The sequence below is a fragment of the Lepidochelys olivacea genome, assembly GCF_965140295.1.
Source record: "Lepidochelys olivacea isolate rLepOli2 genome assembly, chromosome: 6".
Taxonomy (NCBI): domain Eukaryota; kingdom Metazoa; phylum Chordata; order Testudines; family Cheloniidae; genus Lepidochelys; species Lepidochelys olivacea.
This window is the reverse complement of record NC_140416.1, coordinates 114,687,084-114,701,171: the sequence shown is the minus strand read 5'-3', so window position 1 is coordinate 114,701,171 and position 14,088 is coordinate 114,687,084. Positions and strand designations below refer to the sequence as shown.

General features: G+C 37.6%; 1 protein-coding gene across 4 annotated transcripts in view; it reads right to left on the bottom strand.

The window, feature by feature from the left end:
- Positions 1-295: 295 nt before the first annotated feature.
- Positions 296-14,088, bottom strand: part of PPP2R5E (protein phosphatase 2 regulatory subunit B'epsilon) — a 107,966-nt gene continuing 94,173 nt past the window's right edge. For 2 of the 4 annotated variants that reach the window (XM_084631274.1, XM_084631273.1), the window contains exons 9-15: positions 13,946-13,999; positions 13,792-13,842; positions 11,456-11,575; positions 10,394-10,521; positions 8,078-8,179; positions 7,310-7,453; positions 296-4,867 (exon numbers count right to left, since the gene is read on the bottom strand). In XM_084631274.1, the coding sequence (XP_084487400.1) occupies positions 4,768-4,867; positions 7,310-7,453; positions 8,078-8,179; positions 10,394-10,521; positions 11,456-11,575; positions 13,792-13,842; positions 13,946-13,999 (699 nt within the window). In that variant the 3' untranslated portion in view covers positions 296-4,767. The remainder of the gene's footprint in view (positions 4,868-7,309; positions 7,454-8,077; positions 8,180-10,393; positions 10,522-11,455; positions 11,576-13,791; positions 13,843-13,945; positions 14,000-14,088) is intronic. The other 2 variants (XM_084631275.1, XM_084631276.1) reach the window with 2 other exon arrangements.

Genomic DNA, 14,088 nt, shown 5'->3' with positions numbered 1-14,088 from the left:
ATGCCACAGAGCCAATGCTTATGCTCCCATATCCAATGCTTTTAAGGTCTCCTTCAGACTCAGGCGTGATTGCAATTTAAGAGGACCAATCACCATACTCCAAAAGAAAACTGGGAGCTTAAAATGGAAATTCTCACAGAGCCTTAACATTCCTGTCTCCCTAACTCAACATCTTTCCACCAGTGAGATACTTTAATGTTTGACATGTACGAGAAATGATATCCGATGGCTGGAAGACCATTGCTGAAAAGGGATGTGAAGTACAGAGAGGGTGAAAAAAACCATGCGCCTGGAAAACACTTCATTGCTTTTTTATTAGATGCACCCACAGTACAGAGCCTCTTGCACATGTGCAAAAGAGAAAGGATACACATTTATATCTGGGAGCACCATTGAGTTTGAGTTTGTTTCTTTAATACCACTTTTAAGTAAACGATGTCCAAAGAATGACATTTTGAATCCAAGTCTTTAAGACCTGCTTCACTTTACCCAGAGGTGGAAGATTTTTCTTTTTAATATTACCTTGCTGTAGCATAGAAGACATTTTCACAGTCTGGTTAGACCAGTCTATATATTTCCATAAGCAACTTTTCATATATAAAAAATGTTTTATTTCCCCACCAACCCAATAGTTTAACTGCATCTAGATTTAAAAACAGTAACGGACCCATGGCAATCTTGGGGGGGGGGGGGGGAAGAGGGGAGTGGGAAATGAACTTTTGCTGCCCTCTCCTGCTTAAACAATGAAATACTAAAATATCAAGAAATCTATGACTCTAATGCTAATTTTTAAACAAAAAGCATGAGCAGGTCATTCTTTAAACTACAATCAAAAATAGGACAAGGACAATAAATGTACTGGAATTATTTATATTTGAAAACCCCTCATCAATACATGAGGTTATGATTATAACATATTTACAGTAAGTAATCAAAAAAAAAAATAAAAAAACCCTGTATTCAGAGAGGTCATGATAGAATGTCTGTTTCTCTTAAACAGATGCTGCTGCTTCTGCGGATAGTAAGCAGCACTTGGATAAAACCTTCTTCTAAATCAAAATTAGCTGAATTTTGCTTCAAGGATACACAATCCTTGTATACAGACTCTGAAAGGAAAATACTGGGGAATATAAAAAAACTCACTGCCAATACCTACTAGAAAAACTAGTTTGTGCTCATTACACAGCTATTTTGGAAAGCTGATGAGCCAAGATACAAAAATAAAAATATTAATGTGCAAATAAAAACATTCTTTTATCATGCCTGTTTATCACCCTCATTTTGTCACAGGGCAACTCTCAGTATTGAAAAAAGGGCAGCTCTGCCTTCTAAGACAGTTCTGTGCTCTCAACTGAAAGGAAAATGAGGTGCACCGGGGGAGAAAATAGCTATCCAGTTCTCCAACTCTCCCAGAAAACAATAAAAAAAGCTTTTAAAGCTTATAATATATTTTCTTTTTCCATAGCGTAAGAGAGCCTGAGGCTATACTTACACATGTACAATATAAGTACAGCTGCTTCAATTCTAGCTCAAACAGTTCTTGGCTCTGCATCCTGGATTGTTCCATATATAGAAGGAGGTAAAAATAAATTAAATCCTTTTATTTATGCTAACAAAACCAAGATTAATTTACTGTAACCCTGCTTGCAAATACTCCAATGTCATTAGAGTACTTTTATTTAAAGCATTCAAAGGTTTGGAAGAGAGACAAAAACCACTCAGTAGCAATGAAAAGAAAACAATAAGGGAAGCTTGCAAGGTGAAGAAAGCAATGCATGCTCACACAAGAGGAACTTTTACAACTGCTACCTCACCATAACCTGATGCAATGCTCTAGTTTTGAAAATGTCGTTCATTACTTTTACCTGACAACATTCAATCCTTTCCCCTGTAACCAATATGGTACAAGACATGAGTGAGCTCCCATCAACTGTGATGTTAGCAGTCTACAACAAACATTAACAAAAAAAGTAGTTTCTCAAAACCACGAAGCAAACAAAATCACAAATGAATAGATGCACTGATCACAACTGACGTAAGTCCATATGCTGCCTTTATCTTTGCATAAACCTCCCATTGACTCTAGTGGGACAGGAGCAGTATATTGCCTTTGGGTTGCAGCCAACAGTGGATTGTGTGGATTCTGTGGTACTACTATGGTAAGCGCTTCTTTAAGTACATCACAAAGGACAACCTCAGAGTGACCTCACCTTTTTAGAGTCACATGACTCACATCACATTACCTCATTCAATTTAAAGAAACAGTCCATCATAGAAGTGAAAATCACTTTAGATACTCCCCAGTATCCCCCATTAGAGGTAAAAAAAATATTGCAACCAGCTAGGTTCTCATCAGTTTTGTATCACCAATTCCACTAGGTCATGCTGAAACCAAGAACATCCAAGAATGGTCAACACTCACCTAAATTCTAAGTACAGGACAAGGTGTCTTTTTCTAATGCCACATTGTTTCTTTTCATTCCACCAGGCAGAAAAAAAAAATGGAAACACCAAGATTTCTTCCCACCACAATAGTTCAATTGTTGACCATTTAACACAGTCTAGTCAGGCATGAGTTTAAATGCACCCTCTCATACAGCATGTAAATTGCAGACACAGTCACACTACTAAATATAACCCCAACTTGTAGTAGAAACAAAAAGGCTGTCAAAAACCAAAGGGTTAAGGGATGATTTGTTATAAATTTATTTAAACTTCAGTTTTTGAGCTTGCACCTTTGTTTCAGCACTTTTAAAATAAAAATGTTTCACTTATGACAGTATCTGCCAAATTTACATTGTGTCCCAGTCAGTGTTCTTATAAGAGGCTTATATTAATCCCATTAAACCATGTTGTGATGTTTTGTGTTGCATATGACTAGTTTACTTCTGTTATTTTTCCAGAATTAACAGTGTCAAGTTTTTACAAAGTTGTTGCATTTACAACATCCAATGTGCAGACCCATGTGTACAAACGGTGACCTGATAATCCTGAAACAGTCAGTAACCTGGGATTGGATTCCTGCTCCCCTCCCACCTTTTTGTTTTGTTTTGTACCTGGAAACAAGAAAACCTCAAATTCTACTGTATATTTGAATGGTAGGAAAAAAAATATACAAGCTTGTATTTATACTGTATTTCTATCAATGGCAACAGGTCATAAGTTCATGTTTGCAACTAACACAAAGACTCATGAACACCAAGTCAGTTTTATACCATAAAGACTGCTGGATTGATGGTTTAGGATTATCAACTCACTGTTGTCATATGTCTATAACAATTCAAAAGCATCCTGGAGAAAAATCCTGAAACACATCCCTTTCGGTATAAAATAATGCAACTGCATTAGCTAAATATATACTGTACATAAGTCTTATCAGCATTTTACCGATCAAAGATGTAAGATTCCACTTTTAAATACAAAGCAGATAGCCAATAATGCATACTTATAATACAGCCCTCTTGTTTTTCTTTTAAACAATTTGGTCACAATGCACCTTTGATATAAAAGCATTTTAAACTTTATTATTAATACTCAGGACATTAGGATTTCCAGAATTTTTTTTCAGTAGCGTTTGTAGAACCACTTTTGGTAACAAATACAGTAGTTAGGAATGAGCATCCACTTCAGAAAGCAGAAGTATATTATCCAGAATCCTTTCCAGCTAAAACCATAGGGCTGGCGCTGTGATGAGTAATAGCACTACAGTCACAAAAACACTATAGTATGTTTTTAGAGGCTACATCCTCTTCTGCTGGAATACTTTATAAATACATATTAAAAAGTAAGGCAACAACTCCAAACAGTCCAAACTGTTTGCTCAGCTCTGTTCCCAATTAGACCCAGGACCACTGGAGATCAATTTCATGCTTGTACTGTTTAGTGTTTGTCGTTATAATTTCAAAATGGTCCAATAAAATGTATATATATTCTAATCATTTAGCCATTAGTATTACCAAAACAGCTCTGGTATGTGCGTCCAATGACATGTAACTAATACTGGTTAGGTACCGAAGTTCACGATGTTACTATTGCCCATTTTCAAAGGATTCAAGACTGTGGATTCACAATAAATTGACGCATTAATCTGAAATTTCCTTCCCTACTATGTTTATCACCTCTTTATTTTTACTCCTAATGCTTACATTGAAGGAGTACCAATGCTAGCCTGGTACCAGAAAGATACTCACACCAGTAAACAAAACCTTAGGGACCTATATTTTTCATGGCCCTGATCTGCATGGACATTCAACTTATGAAGATGTGCAAAAGGGAAAAAAATGTCAAATTACAGTAAAGTTATCCAGAGAAGGAGGATGTTACACAAACTCAAAAGGAAATGACAATCTTTTTTCTCTTTTACTATAAATACATTTAACAGTTTAGCAGAAAGGCAAGCTAAATTTAAGATTGTTCACATTTGAAAGTTGTATCATACTCTCTGCTAATGATAAATAAGGAACAGGTCCTGACAATGGAATTTTGACATAGCAATTTTCATCAACAGATCTTTGAAGACTGGTTTTAAAGAAGGGTCAAAACAATGATTATGTTGCAAAGTTCTGAGAAGTCCATCTGCTGTCCAAACTTTGGATAAAAGTCCTTATTTTTTCCTTTACTTCGAGACAGTTATATACAGTGCTGTTGTAATAATGAAACAAATGTGAAATCTACTGTAAAGTTGCACAATACAGAAAACTGTTGCTCCATCTTCTACTACATAAATGTGTGACTCCACAGGTTAATAATGCAGCTTTGTTTCTTTTGTTAAGTTGGAATTATTCCATCACGTCTAAGACCTCTCTTTAACTCCAAATCCTCCAGTTTTTTCCACAGTTCTTCACGTTCCTTCTCTTTCTTCTTCTCACTAGCAGACAGAATAAAATAAAGTGTTAACAGCAAGGAAGCTTTAAAAGTACCTATCCAACAGTACTTATTTGATATAAGCTATGAGCAGTAATTTTTCTAATGCACTTGCATTTTTCCCTAATGTATATTTATTTTCAGTACACATTTTTTACTCCAACTTTTAGTTTATCTACATCAAAAATGCTGAACAAAACTGAGAGAAACAAAAGATGGGATATAATAAAAAAAAGTTTAAAAATCTTTACTGAAATTAATTTTACTATAGAGCAAAAACAGCTAGTCCATGTTAGAATTATATTAAAATATTTTATGGATCAAATACATTACATTTCAGATTAATACATACTTTTTGGGCCAAGTTCTATTTCACAATTTCAAGTTTATTTATTTGTTTAAAGAAGAGTATTAGGGTCTCTCTTGTTTTCATTAATATTAAACCTAGCCTATTCTCTCAAACAAGGCCAGATTCAATTCAAAAGTGCTCCATCCCAGTGCAGCTAGTGTGAATCCAGTTGCAAGATCTAACCCTCATTCAATGCATTTGTTTTTATTCCTACAGAATCCCTACAAAATAATCTGGACAATGTTTGCTTTACCAATAGATTGCGCAGCCAAATTAGATAAAGGAATCAGAGTGACAAGACTGTAGTCCAACTGAGTTCTTAGGGAACTGAGTGGAAGAGGTGTCAGGGGAAACCCAATAAAAATTAAAAAACTAAACTAGAACTTTCTTAATTTGATTATTCTCTGAGTTCTCTCTCTCTCTGTCACTCGTTATTTGGAGTTAATATGGTCCTTATGCTATAATGTGGGGACATAATGTTATAATTGCTTTGAAATGCGTATAAAATTAAGTCATTGTGTTCTGATAACAACTACAACACCTGGAGTATGTATGGTCTTGATGCTACAAGTTGGGGAGAGCTTTCAATTTCTGCTTAAGTCACCTTGCAGGATCAGGTCCAATGGGAACATGAACGTCATGGACATCTAGGGTACAGATATGTAGATTCCCAATTTGTCACACTGCAGAGTTTCTCAAAATATTCCACTGATTTAGAAGCTTTATTCTGGTACAACTTGCTACCTGGGAAATTCACATCACCTAGGCTGCATACGTTTAGTCAAAATGCGGTCATTTGGCCATAATATCTATTAACACCATTCTGGTTAGAAACAAACATCTGTTTTCATTCATAATTTCTACTTTCATTACACACAGCTGCTGAAAAATATTCAAAATTAAATAAAAGAAATGGTGAATACACTTACCAGAAATTTATCATTACATTATCTAATTGCTGTGTCATGTATCCTTTCTTTCTAAAATATTTCAGTAGGTTACCTCATTAGTTCACCTATGTTTGAACTATTATTCATTGACACTGAAAACTTTAGCCCTAACAAATTCTAAATACTTGGCTATACATCACTCTTATTTTGTAAACTTTATTCTATTGGGGAACCCAGCATAAATCTATTATAACTTATTTCTATTCCTAGGCCCTGATCCTGTGAGTAATCCCACTGAAGTCAACTGGACTGGATTACAATTCACCTGTCCCCTTTGAAATGCGTGTTCTTACACCAGAATTTCATTCTGAGGGTTCCCATTATCAAGTCCTTACAACTATTTACCATCTCTAACTACAACACTCCTTACAAATACTAATGAATTTTGCACCAGCACTTAGTAAATGAAAATCCAATCTCTTATGGAAAGATGTTCGAAAACTTGCCCATGTTTGCCCACAGAACCCTAAGAAGTCTTTATCTCAGCAAATTGTGATTAATTGTTAATATTACACATGGTTTAATATTTGAAGTTAAGTTATCCCATTTTTTACATTCCAATATATATTTTAAAATAATAATAAATGTATTTAAAAGACCAACACCAGCCCTAGCTACAGTAGAGGTCATGTAACCAAGCTCTTCCATACAGTCATTACCTGTAACATACATGCTATCGCAGGGTCTGATCCTGTGAAACTCTGAATGCCTCATGAGATACAAAGTCCCTCCGGCATCCACCAATTTCAGTAGTAGCTGAGGCGTCTCAGAACCTTCCTGGATCAGACCCTAGTCCTAGGATTCTGTGTTGCCCACACTACAAACTGTACAGCGATTATGTCAGCTAATCTGACAGACTGAACTTGTCTACCAAGGCCTGAACAAAAACCATCAAGTCACCTACTACTTGGCTCAGGTTTAAACCCAGGACTCCAGAAATAAGATGTTAGTGTAGTCATTAATCCAGTACATCATCTAACCCATCAATTACAGATTTTTAAATGTATAAGACATTGTATTTTATTATATATAAAAGTAAATCAAATCAAATCAAATCAAATCAAATCAAAAGGAAGGTGAACTATGAACCTGGTCACATAATTCAACAGTATCATGGCCTCCAAAAGACTTCAGAGGCTATACTAACCTAACAAGATTTGATGACATACAGTACCCTTCGCTTTGCTTGTGGGAACCCCGAGTCACACAAAAGGCACGACTTAAACGAAGTCGCAAACTGCCCGGAGTTCCCGAAGTTTCCTCATTTTTTTCACCTGCTGCTTTGGATAAGCTGAAATTTTAGACAAAAGATGATGCACTATAATTGGAGAATGAAGATTAAGGAAAATAGACAAAAAACATTTTACTAGGGTGCAACTAATGATTGTATGAATGGTGCATCTACTGGATCCTGCACTCTAAAGGACTCGGCTATATCAAGATCTATGAAAAAGGAAAAACTGAAAGGGCTGAAAGGTGCCACTTAGGCTTAAGACCACATGCAGGAGAAGTGGGATGGGTCTTATCGTGAGTCATGTGTTGAGGAAATTCCTCATGTCCCACCTCCACCCTTTTTGAAGCCTTTAAGCCAAGTGATATCTTTAAACCCTTGTTCTTCTTTTATTACTGAAAATCTTGATACATTTAAGTCTTTTGGAATGTGGTGCCAAAGGGAGTTCTGTGAGGAATGCAGATCCACAAGCTATGCAACGGGTACTGTATTTCATAGGGGAGAAAACAACCACCTATACATGATATTATCTGGCATCTTGCAAGGAGAAGGCTAATGAGCATGCAGAAAAAAATGAGGCATTGCAATCAATTATGTGTGAAATTATGCAATCACAGCAAAATGTGAGGAAAAAATTAAACGCAGGCTTTATGCACAGCTGACAAAAAAGCTTTAAAAAGTTACCGCTGACGATCTGACTTGTAAGTGGCTGTCAGCTCGTCAAACATGGTGCTGTTCATTTCCATAAATGCCTTCAATACATTGTAGACTAAAGCCACAATAGCCCTGTGAAATATAAAAAAGATAAGGAATCTGTTAGTTTCAGTTGAAATTGAATAAGAACAAAAAATAATTTACACACTTTCCTGAACTTTTCTTATTGGAATTGCTGAACCTGATTCTAATCTCCCACTAGTTAGAGTGATGTAACTTCTTTGACTTCAGTGAAGTTACTTCTAATTAACATACTTATGTGAAGTGAGAATCAGGCTCTCATCACTTTTTATCATTTAAATGGAGAAAACAAATCCCCACCTATTACAGGTAACAACAGACAGCTAGCACATACAACTGCAAATACTTCACCAAGCAATGCAGCAATTCTGAATGTAATCCAATGGTCAAAACTGTAATTCTAGCAGAAGTAATTAAAATCTAAACATCAGATGTGAATGATGCACAGAAAAAAGGGTCAACAGATGCCTTTGAATAGAGTATGAATATCTCAAAGTAAAGAACCCAAGTATGAGAAACATGAAAGATTCCCTTGGATTTGTACGTTTCATGATCATTTCACTTTAGTACATGTAAAAAGAAAACAAGTCCATTGGAAAAAGAAAAAAAATCTTTGAGGAAGACTTGATAATTCTAAGAAATAAACCTTCATTTTATCACAATTTTTTAAAGTACAAGCCTGAATAAAGAGAGCAGCGTGCATGCGAAAAATTATCTCAGCATTAAATTTTGTGATGTGATTACTAAATGCTATCCACCAACCCCCAGACAAGTTCTGTGACCCAGGTAGTAAATGGAAGACATCTAATTATAACTGTACATATAATTAAATGTTTCTCTAGACCAGTGGTTTTCAAACTTTTTTTCTGGTGACTCAGTTGAAGAAAATTGTTGATGCCCGTGACCCAACAGAGCTGGGGATGAGGGATTTGGGGTATGGGAGGGGACTCTGGGCTGGGGCAGGGGGTTCGGGTGAGGAAGGGGGTCAGGGCTCTGGGCTGGGGGTGTGAGCTCTGGGGTGGGGCTGGGGATGAGGAGGCTCCAGGTTTGGAGGGGGCTCAGGGCTGGGGCATGGGCTTACATCCAGCAGCTCCTGGTCAGCAGTGCAGCTGGGATGCAGAGATAGGCTTCCCGCCTGTCCTGGCGCCACAGACCGCACTGCTCCCCAGAAGTGGCAAGCAGCAGGTCTGACTCCTGGGTGGAGGTGCGCAAGCAGCGCCATGCAGCTCTCACCCACAAGCACTGCCCCCCCCCCCACTCCCATTGGCTGGACCTGCTGCTGGGTGCTTGCAGGGCACAGCCCAGCGTCAGAACAGGTAGGGACTACTAGTTCTTACTGGCCGGCCACCAGGGTCCCTGGGTGCTGAGCAAGGCGACCCAGTGCCTTGCATTCCACAACCCAGCACTGGTTCGCAACCCGAACTTTAAAAACCACTGCCCTAGACTACTTTAAAAAAACAAAAAACCACCCAGATAAATAGGACATGTACATCATTTTGATTGTGTCAAGACGAAAATGTCTTTTTTTAATAGTGTACAGCAGCAGTGGAGTTTGAGAATGTACGTTTTCTCTGTACTAGCAAATAACTTGGATCTCGCTGTGAGCTAACTGTTGATTAATACTGACTTAATAGCTGCCATTGTCTTTGAATACGTTTATAAAAATAATCTAACCTGAGAACATGCTGCAATGTGTGTGCACCTGCGAATGTTTAGAAAAATGCTGCTGCCACTGATTATATGACACCAATCAAAATAATATTATGTATCTGCAGAGCTGTATTAAGATCAAGGAGTATGTTCCAGGCCAATTTACAGTCAGACTTATCCTGTAAACCAGTTTACAGAAATTATTGACAGAGCATTAGAAACGTTTGGTGCCTGACCGTTCCTCTTGGTAATTATGCAATATTTTATTTCTATTGTTTTTATATTTATGATCATTTATGATGAAAAATTTATGATGAAAAATAAATACAAAGGTTAAAAAATTATTACATTAGCTGCCCAATCATATTTTGGAAATGAAACAATCTGCACTGCTTTTATCTTACAGAGTTCAGATTTTGTGCATGTCTCAGATAATTTGACAATATTCTGAGCCAAATTCAGCTCTGGTTTAAATCCCATTGGCTTTATAGAGCGGCATCTGTTTACATCAAGGCTGAATTTGGTGCGATTTCATGTTTTCTTTGTCTGGAATTTCCAGGGTTGAATATATAGGTTTCAGCAACTGGACAGACGAAAGATAATGCCAAAACTCACGGATTCCAGTGTTCTTTGGAAATCCTATAAAGACTGGAAAACATGATGGGAAGTATAACGTTGGAGTTCTCTTCTATCAAACTCATGATGTATTCATTATTCCAGTAATACAGCGCCCTTTCTGCCACCTTTGATGGGGAGGGAGGAATAAAACCCATTAGCAGAAATTCAGTTATCTGCAAATTTCTTATATTTTACAGAAAACATGCCCCAAAACAAACAACAATCAATGGGTTATCATTACTTTCTAAATGAAATCTCTATTTTATCCAGGGCATAACTTGCATTAATATAAGGTGGTCTTTAAAGTAAATATAAAATAAATTTAAAATATGATTAATGTTAAAATTAATGTATAAGTATTCAGTGTTTGATTTCATTGTAATTTCTTACATGGTGAAAGGTTACGTATGAACTAAAATCTATTTGGATCACTTTTATGGTCATATGACCTGAACCCAGGGTAAATGCGGAGTACCTGCTGCGGCTTGCTTCAAATCCTTGTCTCCCAGAGAAATCAAAGAGAGCCAAGAGTATGGAGTATCTCACAAGAGGAGCTCAACACTTGGCAGGATCGAAGCCCAGGGCAAGAGAGGGGTTGGGCTAAGATGGCTTTAAGCCACGACAGCACCCTCTTGATTCTAGGCTGGAGCAGCTGCTGGGATAATTCAGGCTTCCCCGAGGGGCAGTCTGAGTTGCAGCAGCCTCCATGCCTACCCCAACAGGTAAGGAGCACTGCTTAGAATCACTGAAGCACTGCATTCTGTCACCCTGCCTCTAACATGCCCTTTCCCCCAACCCACCTTAGCCCTCCTTTACCATGAGATGCAAGTTTTGTGAATGGACTCTAAGATCTCACCCTTGGAGTCTCATCTTTTTTCTATTTCAACCTTCCCTGAGTGTGGGGACTGCTACTGAAACAAACCCGTCCACGGATATACAAATAGTAAATATGTTCTAATCAGTACAATGCAAACTCAGCATTTAGGTATCTGTTTTGTATATTCACAAGATCTTAGAAACTATATTACTGTTTTTAAAAAATATACTTGTATTACTGACCTGAAAGTGAGGACTAGAGACGCACTTGGCAATTTGTTTAAATAAAGGTTCCTGAATTTTGACAAATTGTGAAGGTTCAATCACATCCAAGATCTCCTCCAGCTCCCCAAGGAACATGACCTAGACACAAGTAATTGTTAAATTCAGAACTCCTCAACTCTTGTATTTGCAATTTATCAGCTAAGTTTTCAGATAGGTCTCAACCCATCCTCTAATTCTATAGGCACAAACAGCTGAATGTAGTCATCCACTTTATTTACTGAAAAAAGAAAAGAAGTACTTGTGGCACCTTAGAGACTAACCAATTTATTTGAGCATGAGCTTTCGTGAGCTACAGCTCACTTCATCGGATGCATGCCGTGGAAACTGCAGCAGACTTTATTTATACACAGAGAATATGAAAAAATACCTCCTCCCACCCCACTGTCCTGCTGGTAATAGCTTATCTAAAGTGATCATCAGGTGGGCCATTTCCAGCACAAATCCAGGTTTTCTCACCCTCCACCCCCCCACACAAATTCACTCTCCTGCTGGTGATAGCCCATCCAAAGTGACAACTCTTTACACAATGACAGGTTTCAGAGTAGCAGCCGTGTTAGTCTGTATTCGCAAAAAGAAAAGGAGGACTTGTGGCACCTTAGAGACTAACCAATTTATTAGAGCATAAGCTTTCGTGAGCTACAGCTCACTTCCTCAGATGCATATCATGGAAACTGTGATGGGCCTAATAACATAAACCAGTCGGAGAACACTTCAATCTCTCTGGTCACGCAATCACAGACATGAAGGTCGCTATCTTAAAACAAAAAAACTTCAAATCCAGACTCCAGCGAGAAACTGCTGAATTGGAATTCATTTGCAAATTGGATACTATTAATTTAGGCTTAAATAGAGACTGGGAGTGGCTAAGTCATTATGCAAGGTAGCCTATTTCCTCTTGTTTTTTCCTACCCCCCCCCCCAAACCAGATGTTCTGGTTTAACTTGGATTTAAACTTGGAGAGTGGTCAGTTTGGATGAGCTATTACCAGCAGGAGAGTGAGTTTGTGTGTGTATGGGGGTGGGGGGATGTGAGAAAACCTGGATTTGTGCTGGAAATGGCCCACCTTAATTATGCACATTGTAGGGAGAATGGTCACTTTGGATGAGCTATCACCAGCAGGAGAGTGAATTTGTGTGTGTGTGGGGGGGGGGGGGTGGAGGGTGAGAAAACCTGGATTTGTGCTGGAAATGGCCCACCTGATGATCACTTTAGATAAGCTATTACCAGCAGGACAGTGGGGTGGGAGGAGGTATTTTTTCATATTCTCTGTGTATAAATAAAGTCTGCTGCAGTTTCCACGGCATGCATCCGATGAAGTGAGCTGTAGCTCACGAAAGCTCATGCTCAAATAAATTGGTTAGTCTCTAAGGTGCCACAAGTACTCCTTTTCTTTTTGCGAATACAGACTAACACGGCTGTTACCTGAAACCTGTCCTTATTTACTAAGTCAGATAGTTAAGATATCTAAATTTCAGGATTTGACCCCACAATTAACAGCAGGTGCAAAATTAGAGAACAAGTTTTCAAAATTTTGCACTCTAAGCCCTGGTTTACACTGGGGTGTATGTGTTAGTATTTTATTTACAGATTATAATGCGTGGTCTTTGCCCTAAGGAATTTACAGATGACACTGTGTACCTGGGGTGAATTCCTGGTCCCAGTGAACACAATGGCAAAACTCTCATTAACTTCAATGGGCCAGGATTTAACCCTTATAATTAAAGGATCCATCTTTAATTGCTTGTGTTTTTGGGACCAATTTTCAAACAAAGATGCTCTTGTTGTGCCCATAAATATCAGTGTGTAAACTCAGATTTGCAAAATCAGGTAATCATGCAACTAATTGCCAATCTATGTTAGAAGCTAAAATATCTCTAGCCCAACTCTGAAAATGTAGGCTTGACACAAACTGCTGCAATTTGTAATAGAATTTTTCCACATAATTCCACAACATTCATTTTTGCTCTCTTTACATGAAGAGTCACTCCCTTGTGAAAGAACACTTATATTGGCATACTACATTATAATGCTTAACTTGCCAACAGAGATGATGACTGTCATCAGCTTGACACCTCTCTTTACTGTCAAAATTATGTCCAACACAGGTCAGTCTGAACACAGATAATCACCCAGATAAGCTAAACAGATGCCAAAATCCACAACAGCATTTAAGATTTGTCTGTATTATTTACCTGAAACTCTCTGGATGTTCCTGGGAGAAAAGTATCTTTAATGTATATCTGTAGAACTATCAAACTCCTTTACTTAAATCTTAACAGCAACATAGAACTTACCTCTTTCTGACTGCAGGTTTTCGGCCAGAATTTCATTAAACCTCTAATGACCTGAATTACAAATGAGAAAGTAAATTTTATATTACATTTTACAACTTCACAGCTGGGAAAACTGGATGTTTAAGATATAAAAAAATACCAAAGAAATATTTACTGGCTCTGTGAGTGAAGGATCTTTCTCCAGAAACTGTACTATACAATATGCCAGCTGTGAAGGGGAAAAAATATATTCACATGAAATTATGACATTTTTACTGAGAACTCAAAAGACATGTTCAGTATTAAAAAGAACAGAGA